This window comes from Impatiens glandulifera, chromosome 7 (genome assembly GCF_907164915.1).
Source record: "Impatiens glandulifera chromosome 7, dImpGla2.1, whole genome shotgun sequence".
NCBI lineage: Eukaryota > Viridiplantae > Streptophyta > Magnoliopsida > Ericales > Balsaminaceae > Impatiens > Impatiens glandulifera.
Window position 1 is genome coordinate 48509412 of NC_061868.1, and position 20579 is coordinate 48529990.

The window sequence follows — 20579 nt, forward strand, 5'->3', positions numbered from 1 at the left end:
ATTTCATTTGAATTTTAGTTTAGATGATATATATATATATATATATATATATATATATATATATATATATATATATATATATATATATATATATATATATATATATATATATATATATATATATATATATATATATATATATATATATATATATATATAAAATGATGCTTAATTTTTAAAATGTTCGGATTGCCGGATCAAGAGCTGTGGTTAATCTGAAAATATATGTGAGAGTAAATGGATACTTGGGTCGGAGTGTGGGTTGACCATTAAAAAAGCTATAAGCATGGTTCGAACTTGCAACATAATAAAATAAGTACAACCCTTTAACCAACTAAGCTAATAACACTTTATATTTTAAAATGAATACTAAATTTGATGAACGCGAGATATTTTAACCATATATGTTCAACTTTGTAATTAACTAATATATATATATATATATATATATATATATATATATATATATATATATATATATATATATATATTTATTGCAACCTAATAAAATAAGTACAACCCTTTAACCAACTAAGCTAATAACACTTTATATTTTAAAATGAATATCAAGTTTGATGAACGCGAGATATTTTAATAATATATGTTCAACTTTGTAATTAACTAATATATATATATATATAATGATGTTTAATTTTTAAAGTATCCGGATTGCTAGGTCGAGAACTGTGGTTAATTTGGATATATATGTGGGAGTAAATAGATATTTGGGTCGGATTCTGAGTTTACCCGCCCATAAACTTAAAACGGTTAATTTTTTTTTCAAAATGTTATCACATTTTTACCGTAATATTTTTTCACGATTTTTTATATCATTATTCGTGCAAATGTACGAAATACATGTTAGTTATCTTTTATAACATAACTTAACTAAATATATATTGATAAATTATTAATGTTATTTTAGTCTAAGCAACTGCTTCAATTCCATACAAAAACAAAATCCAAAATGAAGCTAGGTAATGTGATATTTTCTTTAGTATCTCTATTACTTCTTTGGGCAGTTATTTTTTTGGGAGAGAATAATAATCTATCAGATAAGTGAAAGGTGTAACTTTTGTGTAATAATAATTAGGTGTTTTATTTTACATCTCATTTATTATTATAGCTTTAGATAATTCGAGAAATTTTGAAGAATTGAAATATTCATGAATTCTTTATCCGGGTTTGTTTGGATCATTCTTAATATATGTTTATATATATACTTAATTGTTGTGCAAGGTATAGTAGCGTCATTAATTACTAATTGTCTAGGTAAAATCATTTGTTATGAGTTCAAAATTCAAATATTGGGCTGATGGAGATTATCGATTGTTCATTTGCTCATTTTTCATGTGCAATTTTTGTTCGTCAAGTACAAATGGACAATAATTGTAAGCAATATTTAAAAAAGATATCTCAAGTCTTTAAATTTTATGGGTAGTTCAACAATAAAAAAATTATTTACTATATCTAACTTATGAAATATTAAAATTTCAAGTAAGATAATACAATCATAACTAACACTAATAATAATAGTAATAAAGTGGACTTGATATATAGATAAAAAAAATTGATATCCTTTTGAAGATATGGTCGTTAGAATTAGTTACAATCGATCCTAAAAAGGTATGGATATTGTCCCCCCTCAAGACAATCACTGTTTGTGATCTTGACATTAATGTGTGTGAATCATTGGATCTACTTAATTAATTACCATGAGACAAATGGATGGGGATCTGGTGGTTAAATATTGTTCCGCAATTTTTTTATTTAACTTATTTGCTCTACCTGAGTGTGTTTTAATACGTTTAATTATGTAAGTTAATCGATTATCCAACTAATTCACTAAAATATAATTAATTTTATTTATCCTCAATCAATCGGTACTTATTCATTAAAATTATTATATAGACTAGCAGCTCATTACGCAATCACGACTTACTTGTAGCAATAAACCGAATCAAACTGGTCATTTATGCTTATCTTACTGATTTGTGAAGTTGGTGGGGGTATTTATTCTTTAATTAGCAATCTTTTTTAAATTATTAAATCCTTTATTGCCCGTTGGATTATATATACCCTTTTCTGGTAAAGAACATGGTGCCACTTGAAATTCTTTATACATCTCTAATTATATTAATTAAACTACATGATCATAACTAACATGATTTGTTTTTGTCTTCAATATTGCTCAAACACTAATAAATTATACAAGTGGACATTAACTTACTGATATTTCATTTTCAATAATTTGTGTTCAAACTAGACTTATTTTTTAGTGAAGTAATTATATATATTTTATGTTATATTAAATAAATATAATAGATTTGTATTATTTTTAATAAACATAGAATAATTAAATTTGTTAAATATTTTGTTAACCATGTATGACATAAATCCAATTTTATTGATTTTTATTTTTATTTTTAATGAAACCTAGAAGGTAATTGGAGTTTCCGCTCTGGCTTGATATTACTTCAAAATATAAATATTTTTGTGGTTATATATAATTAACATGAATTCATGTATGTATACGAGAAAATGAAAAATTATTGTTTTCTTGAAATTATATATAACTATTAGAGGTAGCAATGACAAATAGCTTTCAGGAAAGAAAATGAACGAGAGAGATGTGGGGGCATGTCGGCCATGAAAATACAATAACAAGGTCTAATGATGCATGGACATTCAAAGATACAGATTGATTGATAGAGAAATGGAATATATAATTAATTAATTAGTATCTTACTAATTAATTGTAGTTACTGTTACGTACACTACTAATAACCACTTGTTTAATTAATTAATTATATTCACTCAAGCTATTTGCCTAGTCTATTATATATATATATATATATATATATATTAATGTTTAATTAATTATATTCACTTAAGCTACCTAGTCTATTATATATAAAACAATATTAATTAATGATAGACGAGATTCATTCACACTAATTTATTGATTTGGATAAAGTTATGTGAATGATCAGAACGATTCAATTATTTAAATAAATTTTGAATCTATTTATCCCAGCTGATATAAATCAAGGGATAAGATGAAATGATTAATATTTTAATTTTAATTTTAAAAATTGTAAACAACTTCCATACATATTTTAAATTTATAATATTATTGTTATTTGTAATTTCAAAAATATATAATATATATTATTTATTTTCTCTCTAGCCGACTTCTACTGACATAAAGATGAAACAACTTTTCTTTTGTTTCCCTTTTCTGCCCTACCACTATTTTTGTATTAATTATTTATTACTATTTATAATAGTATTCCTATATATATATATATATATATTTAGGCCTATATATTTAGGCCTTATTTGGAGTGGGGTTTTTTAAAAAATCTAAGAAAAAAATAATGATGGATGATAATTTTGAAGAGATAATGATTATTTTTGATGAAAAGACTTAAAGAGTATTGATATATATGAATAAAATAAAAAATAATAATTTAAAATAGAGGGTATTTTAGTATTTTGACTATGAAATGAGTTATGTGATTATTGAGAAATGATTGATTGGAAAACTGATTTTTGTTAGAATTTTAAAAAACCTAAAGAGAACAAGACCTTAGAGGAAGGATTTGGCACAACAATTAATTGAAAAAATAATAATTATTTTTATTCTTTTTCAGTTATTCTTTCTCAAATTTCCTCTACCAATCTTCTAATAATATTATGATTATATTATTATTATCTTGAAATGTAAAATATGTTAAAGTTTCATCATAGTAGAACGTGGATGTAAAAAGTAACATTAATTGGAGAAATAGCAATTTAAATACAAAAATCAAGAAAAAAACACTAAGACAATATCAAAAATCACAACTAGGTAAACAAGATCCAAGAAATGTGTAACACCTCTTGTTTTAGATGAAAATGATTATTGGAAGCATGAAATTTAAACAAATTTACCCTTTACTTTAAAAATAATTGTTTTGGTAATTAAGGGTTAAAACTGATTTTTTTAGGTGAAATATTTATTTGTAGTATTTAATATTTTGAAATTTTACAAAAAAATTTTAAATGTTCATGCAATATTATATATATAATTGAGAGTGCCTAAATCAAAGTGTTACAAAACACACATAAAATTAATAATGTAAGCTTGTTTTAATAGTTAGGGTTGATTATATGAATGATTTATTAAAATAATAATTGATTATTCAATCAAGGCCCAAAATTGAAGGTTTTTTTTGACGAATATACTTCAAAATATTTCCACAGATATTCTTGATCTAGGGCTAGCTAGCCAAGAGTCAAGAAACAAAACCTATATAGTCAAAATTAATGGCTGAGGTCCACAATTAGGAATCCTTTCTTCATCTATATACGTACGCATTTCAGATTTCTCTTATCCTTCTACATAATAAATTTGCATTGAAATTAAATCATAGTTCGTCAGACTGGTCTCTTTCGAACAAATTAATTATTTTATTTAGCTAGAGATTTTATTTGATGCACCACTAATAAATATATAGTACTACTAATGGTCCCCATTATTGTGAGCCCGCGCGCGGTAGCCTAAACAATGGGAAAAAAAAATCTAGCCATACATGATAAGAAATTTTCGATACATTTAAGACCATTTTGAGCTTAATTTGTGGAATGTTGAAAACATGAATTGAATGTTGTAATTGTAGTTTATATTCCGATAATACTATTCAACTCAATGATCATGGCAGTCGATTGTTATTCAATAAGTTTTCTCATCATTTTTATCACAAATTAATAAAAAAAAAATAGTATAACTAAACCAACAAAAGAAACTGAGTTTGAGTTTAGTATACAAGTCGTCATTGTAAACAAATATAGAATTCTCGGAATAATTTTGATGGCGAGCTCAAATAAACATTAGCCAAATGCTTAGGAAAGATTTGATTCATGCGATGAATTTGATAAAAAAAAAAAAAGCTCTTCAAGTACCCTTGTGAGATTGCAAACATTAATTTTAGTGCATACACCATATCTTTGTGGAGTTTTGACATTGTTTGTTTTCTTTTTTAATTTTATTTAATTTGATGAACTTGTGACCATTCTTATTTTTCTTAGTAGGTAGCTTCCAAAAACATTCACTTATCATACTTTATCAAAAGAAAATGTAACTTTTTATTAAAATGAACATTTACAAACAAGGTGCAAGAAGAAGACTATTATTAGAAGTATTCATTGTTATCTTTCAAAATAATGGTATCTGGTTTATACTCTGAATTCAAAATTTTTGGGATCAATCTGAACAACAATAAATATTGACATTTTTAAAGACACAAAGTAATCCAATGCAAGACAATATAATTAATTTTGTTATATGCCCTTGTGGAGGAACACAAAAATCTCTCAATCAATTTTATAACCATCCTCTATCATACTACTACAAAAATTACAAAATTATGATAAAAATAATTTGACTAAACTTAATAAGAATTAATCAAAACAAAATTTTCAAATATCAATACATAAAACAACAACTATATAAACTCATAAGGAAATTACAACACTTCATATGCCATTCAAAACTTAAGTATGACATAATAGACAAGGTTTATAATATATTTAATAATGAAATTTAGTATATTATACCTCTATTACAATTTAAAGTGTTACGAGCGAGAATTAAAAACTCATAAATTTATAATATCCATCATTAATAACATTCCTCGGATTATCATATATTATGTAGCAATTAATTTTATTTTTAAAACAAACTTCCTCCACTAAGCATAAAGTAAGATAACTTTTTAGAAGAATGTGTGTAAAATAATTAATTATTATATATATATATATATATATATATATATATATATATATATATATATATATATATATATATATAAATATAATATATATGATGATGATGTATGTCATGATTTTTCTTGAAAGGAGTTGTTGATATTAAAAATAGATCCAAACTAAAGAATTGTGAATTGTGATTAGATGATGTATATGTGATGTAATAAAGGAGTCAAGTCTAATGGGTTGATTATTTTTATCTCATAAAAATGTGTTTAAGATAGATAGATCATCATGAACAAAGCAAATCCTTAAAAATTACAAGAACCCTATTCATAATTATGTGTATATTGTTCACACGACAACCACGAATCGATCATCTTTTCCTCAATCTCTCCCCATCTCCCATTCTTACGTTTAATTTATTCCCTATTTGATGGTGATGATCATGATATGTAAATAAATTCCCATTTATCTTGATGAAATTATCCTAAGATCGATATATATGAACTCAAGTACTATAGCTCCATAGTCTCTCGCCGTGTAAACTCTCCGGCGACTCATCTGATCTCGCCGGAGAATCAATCCTCGGCGGAGTTACCATCATCCCACCGGCCATATCAACCAACAACTGCGGCATATCAAATAAATCATCTTCATCAATATATTCCGTCATCACAGGCACTTCTCGATCTCCTACATTGTCTCCCTCCCTCTTCACTCCCCCTTTCATCAAAGCGGCGGCGGCAGTAGCCGCATTTCTAATATCCGACGGAGTCACCGACAAAGGGACAGGATAAGAATCAACCCAATCTGGGAAATTCAAAACTGCGTTTTCTCCTTTAAGCGCAAGAGCCGCCACGTCATAGGCTGCCGCCGCCATCTCCGGAAAAGGGTATGTCCCTAACCATATCCTCGTCGTCTTTTTCGGCTCACGGATCTCCGACACCCATTTCCCGCTCCGGCTACGAATTCCCCGGAAACATGTCTGTCTCTTTGTTCGACCGGGTGGCCGGCTGGATTCGGTCGACGACATAACTGTAGGTTGACATGTGATCAAACTGTTGCTAATTGGCGCTTTGTACTCCCGGCGCACATTAGTCTCGGAAGGGCGCACGTTAGTAGCTGGAGATGGCGGTAGAGAAAATGAAAGAGGAAGAGTCGGGTCAGACATATCCATTGTGACTTATATATATATTGATATAGATATAGAGAGAGAAAGAGAAAGATATACGTATAAGTATATGTATGTATGTGTATATGTGATATGTTTGTTGACAAATATATTGTAGATTAGGTTTAGGAAAATGATAGAAGATGTTATTATTTATGTAAGGAAGAAGAAAAAGTAAAAGCGTGGGCAATTCGTGGGATTTTAGGGTTTATAGTGAATTCATACTTCTTTTTTAAAAAAAAATTTGTGAGTGTGTCAAGTGATACAGAAAACACAACACGCACAAGGCGCAAGCTAGCTGTTAATTAATCATCAACTCTATAAACTTTTAAATATTTATTTGTTACTCATTTTATTATTTTACTACCAGTAGCAAGATCAAGATAGTGCCACAAACTAATTTAATCTATAAGTGTGTTTGATATTGTGTTATATTTAATTATTTGAATTATATATAATTTCAGCTTATTTGTTATCAAATATAAAATTTAATTATTATATAATATGATAATTGATAACTCAATTTTTTACAAATAATTTCAGATCAAATAATTAAGCTCTAATTAAGTAATAGCTAATAACTAGTATATGTATTACCCACTAGTCTTTGTCATAAATAGTAACTTAATTCATAACATTATGTTGTACTCCCAATCAAAATTAAAAGTTTGTTTGTTTTTGGATTTTTTAGAATTTATTATCTATAAACATTTTTTTTTTATAGAAAATAGGTTGTTTAAGATCATTTTTAATATATATATATATATATATATATATATATATATATATATATATATATATATCAATTTTTATTTAAAATATAAATTTTATAAAAATAAAATAAATGTATATTATTATTTTAATTAATAGATTAAGTAATTTGATTGTTATAATGCTTATGGAGTCAAGTTTATTTTTTATATAAAAAAATAAAATTATATGATAAAATATAAACAAATAAAGAATTTCAAAAAATTACAAAAATTCAATTTCAGACAACTTCTAAGGGCTTGGTTTGATTCTTGATGTAGTGGTTATTGGTTTTTTCTGTTTTTTTCCTTAAGAAACCATGTTTGTTTAAATTTTAAAAAAAAAAAATTATGGTTAAAAGTCAAAAATATTATTTATTTTTAAAGATAAATTAGTTTTATATAATTAAATAAAGCATAATTTTGATATTTAAATATATAAAATAAATTATTAGATAATTGAAATAATAGTTGAGTTTGTAGATAAAATCTAAAATAAAAAATAAAAAAATCAAACTAGCCCTAATTAAAACAAACGTGAGTGAATACATTTATAAACTTGTGTTTTGGTCCCCAACTTTAAGGTCGACACAACCTGCCTACTTTTTATTTTTTTCTTCTTAAAAAACAATTTATTTATATATATATATTACAGTTAAAAAATTAATTGTTTATGTATTTTATTTTATACCATTAACTGATTTTAGGACTTTAAAAAGAGAAATTGTAGAACCAAAAGTTACAAAAGTACTAATAAAATATTTTTGAAGTAAGTTGCCGATTCTTCTTTTATCTTGGGAGTGAAAGTCATTCACTTATTTAGTAATAAGAAAAATAAATCAAATTATGTTGGGTTATTAGATTGTTTTCATTTTTATTTTATTGAATTATTATATTATGTTATTGTATTTAAAAATTAAAATTTAAAAATAAAATAAAAATATTTTAGTATTTTGTTTATTAATAATCAGATTCTTAACTTTAAAAACTTATTAATCATATTTTAATTCTTTTCAATTATTTAATTAAAATATTATCTCTTTTTCTTTTATTTTTTTTCATATAAAGACATGATTTTTCCATCTAATGAAAAGAACAAATAAGTTGACATTTGTTTTCTTTAATTTTACAGATTCAAAACAACAAAAGAGATTAATAATAATTAGTTATTAGATAGAAGTACGTATTAGCTAAAAAAATTGTCCACATGATTAAAATATTTAATAGACAAATATTAATTATGAAAACTTCAACAACCAATTATTATTATTATTATTATATATATATTACCAACTATCTTCTATATATATATGTGTGTGCATGTCAAAGTCAAATCATTCTCCCGAGAAATCGTTTAAATTAGAGTAATTTAATTTAACACAAAAAAAAAGTTATATATAAAATAATATATAATAAAGTCAAATATACCAACTTTTGATTTTCTCAGTTAATTTTGATTTTCTCAAAATGGTAAAAAGTTTCAAATAACATACTTGGTTTGAATAATTCCGTTTTAAATGTATAGATATCTTTTTTGTTAATTAAAATTACTTTTTAAAATATGAAATGTGCTTTTGTACTCTTATAAGTTTAATCAGATAATGGAAATTTTGGGTGTATAGTTGAACTATTCATGAAATTTTAGTGAATTATTAGATTATTGTTATATTTTAAAAAGAAAAAAAAAAAGACAAATCAATTAAATTAATTAATTGATAGAAATTAAAATAAACAGCAAAGCGATGAACAGTTTTCTTCATTGGAGACATGATTATATATATAGTCAAATGTTGGAATCCTGATCTTCAATTCATTGGTCAATTTAAATAATAATTAATAGCTTAATTAATTAGACTATAAATATTTAACTTAACTAGCTAGCTAGGTCATGGAAGATTCAAGTCTATACCAAGACCTATCATATATAAAATATTAATAATTAATTGATACATGCACAAACCCAAAATAGACCACATTATTTTTATCACATTTAAATTATAAAATTAAAATTTTATTTCAAGACTTTATAATCAAGTATTAAATTAATTAAAAAATTATAATTATAAAATCAATTATGAGTTCATTTTTTTTTTAAATAAATAGTAATTTGTTTCAATAATTATAATTATAAATTCAATTTATGCATGTAAAATCTATAAATTTATAAAATGGTAACTTAATTTTATAAATAGTAATTTAATTTAATAGTACTTTATAAATTTCATAAATAGTAACTTATTTCTAAGATGATAATTTTAAATTATTACATATTTAAATATTTTAAGAGTTTGCTTAAATTGATTAATTTAAATAGTAAAATTTTATCATTGTAAGAATGAATTCGGGTAAAATAAATAATGACATTTCAACTTGTAATTGTTAATTCATTTTGAGAAACAAATGTAATATTGTTAGTTAATTGTTTATATTACATTATTTTTTTATTTTGAGAAAGAACTATAATATTGTTTTATTTTGTCAATAAATCATATACATATAAAATTAGAGTAAATCATTATAGAGTATCAATGTTAGAATCAAAAATAAAAATTGAATTCATGTCATCAAAATTTTCTTGACAAGAATATTTTTTCTATTAAATTTGTCACTTTATTTGTTGCACAAGTTTCAAATAACAGGTTAACTTCTACATAAAATTACCTAATAATCCAACACTTTTTTTCCCAATTCACGTTGCATCACATTTTCACCATCAATTTCAATTGTGAAATTAGTTAAATTTTGTATTTTTTCCTCTTAACTGTAACCTTAATCTCCCTATAAATGGATTCAAATTCCCTACAATTATTTCATTTATAAAACAAAAGTTTACCCTCATCATTTATGTTCATAAATGCTATTATCGCCCGTCCGTATGCTTTTCTCAAATGTCACATCTGTATTGATTTTGATAAATTATAAGTAGGAGTTCCATAAAACAAAATTTATCAAAATATTAAAATTTCCTTCTTGATTATTTTGATAAACTTGATAATATGTTAACTTATTTTTATTTACAACTCTAAAAGTATGTTGTTTGTTATCAAATACTCAATTATTTTGATTTCAAATATAACATTGTTAATAAATTAAAAACATAGTTAGGTAGTCAGTGTTTAAATAATGTATTTTATTTTTATTTTAAAAATATAAACTTTTAAAGATTAATATAATTTACACACAAAAAATTACTAATTTTTAACAAAAAAACAAAAACATACTTAAATACTCATATAATTAGAATAAATAGTTTTGACCTAAATACCTCATTTTCAAATAATTTACATTTAAGATTCCAAAACTTTTGACATAAAGAAGGTGAAGGAAAGATTCAAGAGCCAGCAATTCTTTTGATTATCGTTTAAAGAAGTAGTTGAATTTTAATATATTATAATAATATTAATTAATGTCAACTCATATAAAAGACATACTAATAGATCATCTTTGATCATAGAATAATCCCGTAATAAGAGAAATTTTCTTTGAACAATTATAAAACGGCTTCACGTTGAAATATATAATTTGACACTTTTATTTTAAATATAGGGTATAAAGTAAAATTTCCTTTGAATTAGGGTTCATAATATATCGAACCGTGATAAAGGCCTTTTCAATAAATTTTAAGTTTCTGTTTACCCATTTACAAGAGTCCAATAGTTACTATCCGCTGGATATTTAGACTATTGGCCCAATGGGCTATAAAATATTATTTTTTGTTTTTCACTTCTATTAACACAAAAATATTATGGACCACAGCCCAAATGTATATAAATTATAAGCCCAACAGTCATAAATCCAACGACTCTAAAGACTGTTAGCCCATAAAAAAACTAAGAATTCTATACTAAAGTTCCATGCCTAGAAAACAAAAACTATAGATAAGGAAATAGATAATAAATAAATTATAATTATTTATATATATAATTAAAAAATTAATTAAAAAAACAATAATAAACAAATGACATTAAAAATAAGTCATAATTTTTTTTTAAAATAGTTCAATAAATTAAAATTAATAAAAATTGTTTAAAAAAAAATACATAAAATGAGAAGTTATATTTACAAAATCAATTAAGCAATATTTTTGGTTTGGATTTATAAATAAAAATTAGTTTTTTTATTCTGTAAAATAATATATAATTGTAAAATTGATGGAAATAATTAATAAATTCATAAAAATTTAAAATTGTAAAGTTGAAATAATTTATAAGTTTTATATAAACCTAATATCATAATATTTTAAAATATAACTTATGTTACATATTATAATTTAGTTTTTCTTGATAAAACGCATATAAAGCTGATATCATTGAGATGCTTCTATAACATTTTGAAGTCTATACAAACTACGTGATAATGTTGAATAATTGTTCGCATACTTGAAAATGATAAAATATTAATCTTTATTTAAAAAATGTGCATTTGAAAGAAAGTCTTCCATTTTATTGAAACAGATTGAGGTTCCTAAATGGAGTTTAGTGAAAACAACTATAAATAATGGAAAGTTTCATCTCCCAATAATATATATATATATATATATATATATATATATATATATATATAAAAGTTATGACCAAATATTTACCGTCAAAATTGAAATTTAATCTAACATAGTCCAAAGAATTATTAAATAAATTTATTGTTTCATATACGACTTTATTGCGACAATGACGACGACGACAATCACCGACGACTATGACAATGTGTCCAAAAAATATATATAATTTAATTACAACTCAATTAGATCCTTCTATTAATAGAATGAGTCAAATTGATAAGACCTAGACTAAACTAAGGTGATTGGAATTTGTTCTCAAATAACTAGCCAGCACTATTACGGTCATGTTACGTTCAATTGAATTAGTCTTTCAATAGTTTATGCATTCCTATTTTAAATCTCTATCACCATTTGTTCAAAATATGATCAATCAATTTATTTGAAAACAATGCTTTAATTAAAAAAAATATATGTTAATTGGTCAAGTCCCACCAGACCGGAGACCATAAACTCCATCAATAACATTCAATAAAACATCAAGAGAAAAATTAATTCAAAAACCTAGATCAATGATCAAATGATCCAACTTCTGGTGATCATTTCCACATTAATACAAAACGGTTTAATGAAAACACTTTCTTACATTCAATTGAGACACGAGAAAGGACGCAATTCAACTTAAACTTAATGAAAACCATTTTGAAACACTTGGCAGTTTTCTAATATATATATATTTTTTATAATTGAATTCCAAATTGAAATATTCAAAAATAAAACTCACAACAATGGCCGGCCTAGCTAGCTAGCTGTAGGGTGGTGGCCGGGTCACAACTCACAAGTAAAAAAGAGTAAGAAAATAATGTAATTGGATAACAAAAAGTAGGGTTTTGGAAGGAAGTGGAGTATTAATAATAAATAAAACTAATTTTTATGTTATTTAGTGGATGAAGATGAAAACCACACCCATGTTAGGCCTATGTAAATAAATATTAATCTAATCTAGTTTTAAGAAACTAAACAATACACACATCACATATATTATTTATACATAGAGAGAGTATAAGTATTAGCATATTGAATTAAGGTTTTATAATTAAGTTAATATATTTTTTTTTCAATTTTTTTAAACTAAATAACTAGTTAGACCTATTTTCACAAACATCACAAACTTTAGTCTATTAGAAACCATCATTGATAATATAAATATTCTTAAAAGAAGCTGTTAATAATAAAGTTTGAATAAAGAAAAATAGTTAGTGTTTTGATTTGTGGTAGTTAATGAGTCAATTGAGAGAAGAAATAAAAGAAACCACCAACTCACTCACCAACACCTGCAGGTAAGTAAAATTAAGATTTGGTTTTGGCCGGTTCGAACATGACCAAGTGTCAAGACACTGCCTAAAACACCACAAAAGTTAAATTTTATGTTTTTCACTTAATTTTCCTCAATATTTGGACTACTTTAATTAATTGTTTCATTTCATATATAATTAATATTATCCCTCTCAACTTTTGCACCGCCCAATTAATAATATTATTATTGTTCTCCTTAATTTTATCTTACAAATGATTACTTTTCTATAATAGTTTTGGCCATGTTTTATTTGGGTTTTTAAACATTCAAACAAAATTAATTTTTGAATCAGTTACTTCTTAATAAACATATTACTAGTTCCATTAACAAAAATATTAAATACCTTCTATTTTAAATTATTATTTATTTATATATTAATATATATATTAATATCTTTAAATTATTTTAACAAAAATAATTATTATATTCTCAAAATCATCAACCATTATTAGTTTTTTTTCTCCCTCTAAATTAAAAAAAAAAAAAAAAAATTCCATCAGAACTAGATTTAGCTAAACATTACTGAATGAACCAATAATTAAGTACATAAATGTGTTAAGATATAACAAAATAAAGTTTCACACACATAACATAATGACATTTCAAGTTATATGTCACTAGGATAATGCAATTAATGCTATGCAAAAACAAAAATCTAAAAATGAATAGTTTACCAATTTTATTTTATTTTATTAGTTTATTTGTTAACTTGTTCTAAAGTTTCAATTAATTAAATTTTTACTAGTTAATTCGTTCAATTTTCGGTTGAATTATTTTTTTTTAACAATTTAACCGTTAATAATTTAATTATATATTTATATTTTAGAATTAATAGTAGTTATTTTTTTTAAATATTAGATATATTATAAATAATATTTAACGATCTATATATTAGTTATTTTTAAACTTAAAATTATAATTTATATAGAATTATATTTTTTTAATTTAATTTATAATTTCGATAACTATTAATTTAAAAAAATTAAGACTCTCCAAATAAATTATATTATTTTAAAAATATAATATAATATATTATAACATAAAAAATTCGAAGATAATATAATAGGACTACAATAATAAATTTGAAAGAAAAAATTTAAATTTTTTAATATTTAATTAAAAAAATTAAATTATTGGTTCCGGTTAAACTTAATTAACCAATCGAAGCCGACCAGAACCAAAACCGATAAAATCGATATTAATATCGGTCGGTTAACTGATTTGTACATTAAAAGATAAAGTCTCGGAAATACCCCTATATGCAACAATCAATCCAACCATTTTGTCCTCCATAATAGAAAAATTAAACTAATCAAATTATCACTAGAAATCATAATTCTCCTCATTGGTTTCCATGGGCAAATATGAGTTAGGATACTGAAAAAGAGAAAAAAAAATATGTTATATTTATATATTCTAATAGCACAAAACATACAAAAGTGTCAATATATGTTCTAACAGCACAAAACAATGTGTGTCGGTAGATTTGTTTACTCCTCTATCATATATATACATATATATTGTGTGTTGACACGTGTTCTTTCATGTTTTAAGACATTACTCATCCCATGCATATGTGCCACAACATATATTTTAGGGTCAATTAGTCTCTAAACTAATTGTTTTTATACGTATAATTAAATAACAATAAAAAAGATTAAAAGTCTTGAAATTGGAATTTCTTGAAAAAAAAAAAAACAATTAGTTAAGAGTATGATTGTTTTGTAGAAATTAAAAATAATTTTGAAAATAAATATTGAAAACAGTGAATAATGTCTTTTTAATCACATTAAAAAAATTATATTAAAACCATAATTTAGTTCCACTTCCCACTTCACATCAATAATAAATATACCCCAAAAAAGAGACTTAAAAAAAACTGATTGAGATGCGCATCAACTATTAAAAGGCACGCAAGAGAAAAAAATAAATAAATAATTGAGATGCCTTTCAACTATTCCAAATTAGACAATAAATATTATTGATAAAAAGAATGGTTGATATTTGAGATTCAACTAAAAACACAGTAACTAATTACATGCTTACCGACATGGGATGGATAGATTAGGCACAACAAATAGTAATGAAAATGAACATTTAATTACATGTGCAAATCATTTAAATTTCCATTTATATAAGATAAGTATAAAAATGCTAATGGTAACTTAATGAAAATATATTTATTTAATAAGTCACTATTATAAATAGTATATATGCTCTACCGAAAACGTTTTTGAATAAAAATGAATGTCCATGACGCTAGTGTCATACTACTTACTAGTGCTTCTTAATTCAAAATATAAAAAATAACATATATGCTTTGAATTTAGATTTTAATGTGATATGGTGTGCCCATTGCCTAAGAAATATTATTTGTATTAGAATTTAATACACTCCCTCAAATTTGACATATAAATAAAAAAATAATATATTTGAAAACTATTTTATTTTTCAGCTTAATTATTCACTAGCTATATGTAATTTATAAAATAGAGAGAATATATTTTAAAAAAATGTTAAATCTCATGAGGTTCATCCTACAAATATTTTATTTGGAGTAAATAATCAGTTTTATATTTTATCTTCTTCTTTTCTCTGAAAGATTGGTTTTATCTATTTACAAGGTTTGTCTAATTTCTATTTTTCTAAAAAAAAAATAAAAAAAATAGTTAATGTTTGTCTTAGTCATCTTTTTTGTTCACATTTAGAGCCTTAGTGTGATCACCATGCAATATATTTTAATTAATAGTCAAAGTTTAAATTATAAGTCAACCTTTTTTTTGGTATATAACATTTGTTTTATCCAAAATTTATATAAATTATTAGTTTACAAACTAGTTTAAATGTCCAAAATTTTGTGTATTTCGTCTCATATATTAAAAATAATAATAAATATAAATTATTAAGAAGCTTGATGCATATAATAATGTGTTTGTTTTATTTATTATACAAATTAATTATTTACAATGTAAGTTTTTTACATTGTTTAATATAATTAGATTTTTCTTTGGATCAAATTTATTTTATTTTTTAATATACAAATTTATTAGATAATTATCAATATTAAAAGAGTAACTATTGTAGTGTAATTATGTTAAGTTAATATTTCATATAAAATAAATTTAATTTTTTTTGGTCATCCATTTATTTGATATTAATTCTCAAAGTTTTAAATTGTTAACTTATAAAAATATATAAAAATAAAAAATCAAAGGTTATTAAGATTTGGGACACTACAAATTTAGATACGTGCAAGTTCAAGTCTTGATGTGGGGGGACAATACATACGTGCAAGTTAATGTATGAGGTAAGGTAAAATTTTGAATTATTTAATTAATTAATTATTTCTCTCGTGGATTATATTATTCAATTCATTAGTCGAAACTCGAAATAAAATATATTTTATTATTAATTTATAATAATATATTGATTTTTGTAAGTATATTTATAATAAAAAATTAACATGCCTATTTAAAATCATCACTATTAATTGTGATTTTTCTCTCTACAAATTAAAAAAAAAAAACTAAATCCTAACAAGTCTCATTTATGTTTGTAAGAAAACTTATAAAAATAAACTGTTACAAAGATATTAGAATTTATGGGTTTCTTTTCTTCTTTTTGCTAATTTTACTTTTCTAAAATTAGTCATCGTTGTAATTCTTCTTCTTCAAGTTTTTATTTTTTCTGAAATTTATAAATCAAATTATCAATTAACTTTTACAAAATAGTGTAAATTTAATTTTATCATTAATTAACCCACCATACATATATTGTACCCTCTTAATTTGGTTTCACAAACTAACTTTCATTTATAACAAAATGTCAAAATTAATTCAATAAACATTATAATAACTTAGTAACATAGAGAAAAATTTGACAAATAACCAAATTCAAAATGTATAAAATAACATATAACCATGTATGAACCTAACACTTATTATCCAAAACTTGAACATAATTGTGGTGTTGTTACTCTTGTGAACATCACTCTAACAATGTAGTCGAAAGATTATGTCAAACGTATAAGTCATTGTTGTAATAGCCAAATAATCGAGTATGTAATATAGCCATCTAAGTTTTTTTCAAACATTATATATACTAATACAACCAAACAGGTCAAGTTAACGATATATTGAAATAAATCGGAAACAATATAGATTGAACATAACCCCTCAACTAGTTAAATGATATCGCTCAACTTCGGTCAAAATTGTAAATATGGATCCGTTTTGTAACCACAAAATGGAAGCGTACAATTTGTAAAAAGACCCGTTGTTCCATGAGTGGACAAATCCGACCAAAAGAATCACACAATACATGAAAATGTCTGCATTGAAGAAAATCACGCACCAGAAGTAAAGATGAACCGACATGAATTGTTTATTTTAAATACACTAACTTAAAATACATCTCTTGTCATTATAATAACATATCTAGTAACTTTACCAAAGTTATTAAAAGTAAATGATCCTCAATATAAATATTTAAGGGACTTATTTATAATTTATTTAAGTCAACCCTAATAATATATTTTCTCCACTAAAGGGTCCCTCATCGATGAACTAATATAAAAAACCAAGCACTCTTCACATTTTACATAACCCATCCTTAAACCCATATCATTTCTCCCCGCCAAACCCCTCCTTAAACCTAACTTTTTTTCTCTCTCTAAAAAAATATGTGTCAACAGCCTCCATCTCCAAGATGCCCACAAGATTCATCCAAACGGTCTCTATTAATCAAAACAGAGGAAAAAACCCATCTTTCGTTGGTTCTTAATGAAGCAAAATCAATCGCTTCCATTTCCTTCCCCATGATTCTCACTGGTCTCCTCCTATACTCTCGCTCAATGATTTCCATGCTCTTCCTCGGCCGTCTCGGCGATCTTTCTCTCGCCGGCGGCTCACTTGCCGTCGGATTCGCTAACATCTCCGGCTACTCTGTTCTATCTGGACTAGCTATCGGAATGGAACCCATTTGTGGACAGGCCTTCGGAGCAAAAAGACATAAACTTTTAGGCCTCACCCTTCAAAGAACAATCTTACTCCTTCTATTGATTTCAATTCCAATTTCATTTCTTTGGTTAAACATGAAGAACATACTTGTTGTCTGCGGTCAGAAAGAAGATATTGCTTCTAAAGCTCAATCCTATATAGTATTTTCAATCCCCGATCTTTTACTTCAATCGTTTCTCCATCCTATCAGGATTTACCTCCGGTCACAATCCATTACTCTGCCTCTCACATTTTGCGCGGTTTTCGCAATCATACTACATATACCCATTAATTATCTCCTAGTTTCAATCCTTAAACTAGGAATTGAAGGCGTGGCAATAGCCGGAGTTTGGACGAATTTCAACCTCGTTGTTTCATTAATCTTATACATTGTGATTTCCGGCGTGTACAAGAAAACCTGGCCTGGGATTTCCATGGATTGCTTAAGGGGTTGGAGTAATCTAGTCAATTTAGCTATTCCAAGCTGCATTTCCGTCTGCCTCGAATGGTGGTGGTACGAGCTTATGATCTTGCTTTGTGGGTTGTTAATAAATCCTCAGGCAACGGTCGCCTCCATGGGAATTTTGATTCAAACAACTGCTTTGATCTACATTTTCCCATCTTCTTTAAGCTTCAGTGTTTCCACTAGAGTTGGAAACGAATTGGGTGCTAACCAGCCTGAGAAGGCAAAATTAGCTGCGGTTGTGGGTTTATCGTATAGCTTTGTTCTGGGTTTAGCTGCCCTGTTTTTTAATCTAAATGTAAGAAACATATGGGCAAGAATGTTCACCGGAGATATCGAAATTATAACTTTGACGGCGGCGGTTTTACCTATAATTGGTCTTTGTGAATTGGGTAACTGTCCACAGACGGTGGGGTGTGGGGCATTAAGGGGCACGGCCAGACCGAAATTGGGGGCTCATATTAACTTGGGTTGTTTTTATTTTGTGGGTATGCCGGTAGCCATTTGTTTGAGTTTTTACTTGGGGTTCGATTTCAAGGGACTCTGGCTCGGTCTTTTGGCTGCACAGGCTTCGTGTGTTATGACAATGATGGTCGTGTTGAGCCGGACGGATTGGAGTCAACAAGCTGAAAGGGCGCAGAAGCTTATAAATGATGGCGGCGATATTGAAGAAGATGAAGAAATATTTGAAGATGAGGAAAAATCAAAGATTGATTCTAATTTGGATAGAAATAGTTTGGAAAAGAGTCAAGATTTACTTGTTTAGTTTTTTATTTATAATTTATATTAATTTGATTATTCTTTTGCTAGATGATAAATTAATGATATATGATATGATAGAATTTTAACAGTTGTTAGGAACAAAACGTTGTCGTATTCAGTGTTTCGTGGCAGTTGGAGAATGATGTTTGATCAGTCAACTGAGTACAGCCCTTACGGCTGCCGGCTGGCTGCAAAACCGAATAAAAAAATAATTTTTATTTTATTTTTTTGGATAGTAAAAAAAAAACATTTCCATATTTGGATTGGGTGCTAAAAATTACACGGTTGGTCCCAACCCAACCAACAACCTTCGTTATCATCTCTCTTGATGCGTCTGGTCCGGGAAACACGCTTCCAGCTGGCTTCAATAGTAACTGTGTTCATATCTTATCTTCAATATTTCTCTTTAAAAAAAAAAATTAGATCAAATTAAAATTATTTTTTTTTCCCATTTATTTATCATATTTGGTAAGTTATATAGTCTTTAGTTTCATAAAAATAATTAATTTTGCCAGTTGGATACGCCTATAACTGAAACCGGGATTGTAGTGTATGGAGTTGAACGAATAAATGTTATTAAATTTATTAATATATACATAATTAAAGTATATTTCTGAATATTATTTCATTTAAATTAATACCTAATAAAATATTTAAAACAATTTTTTTATAGATAAATTTAAAAAAAAAAATATCGCTCAAACCCAACTCTAATTTCAAACAGTGCATGATTAGTGAAAGTGTAACCTAATACTTTGTTTTATTTATTACTACAAGAAATTGTTTTAAAATGGATATGTCAGGATTGAGGAATAAATTAGTGCTACAACC

General features: G+C 25.3%; 2 protein-coding genes across 2 annotated transcripts; one reads left to right on the top strand and one right to left on the bottom strand.

Moving 5' to 3' along the window:
- Positions 1-6069: 6069 nt before the first annotated feature.
- Positions 6070-6937, bottom strand: LOC124910584 (ethylene-responsive transcription factor ERF027-like). The gene has a single exon (XM_047451255.1). It carries the CDS (start codon positions 6929-6931, stop codon positions 6263-6265), a length of 669 nt encoding a protein of 222 aa, XP_047307211.1. The 5' UTR covers positions 6932-6937; the 3' UTR covers positions 6070-6262.
- An 11145-nt stretch (positions 6938-18082) lies between these two features.
- Positions 18083-19795, top strand: LOC124945856 (protein DETOXIFICATION 49-like). The gene has a single exon (XM_047486370.1). The coding sequence runs from the start codon at positions 18208-18210 to the stop codon at positions 19750-19752; it is 1545 nt and encodes a 514-aa protein (XP_047342326.1). The 5' UTR covers positions 18083-18207; the 3' UTR covers positions 19753-19795.
- The last annotated feature ends 784 nt before the right edge of the window (positions 19796-20579 follow it).

What these genes read in the sequence shown, in the direction of transcription:
- LOC124910584 (XM_047451255.1), bottom strand. Translation starts at nt 6,931, where the DNA reads ATGGATATGTCTGACCCGACTCTTCCTCTTTCATTTTCTCTACCGCCA.
- LOC124945856 (XM_047486370.1), top strand. Translation starts at nt 18,208, where the DNA reads ATGTGTCAACAGCCTCCATCTCCAAGATGCCCACAAGATTCATCCAAA.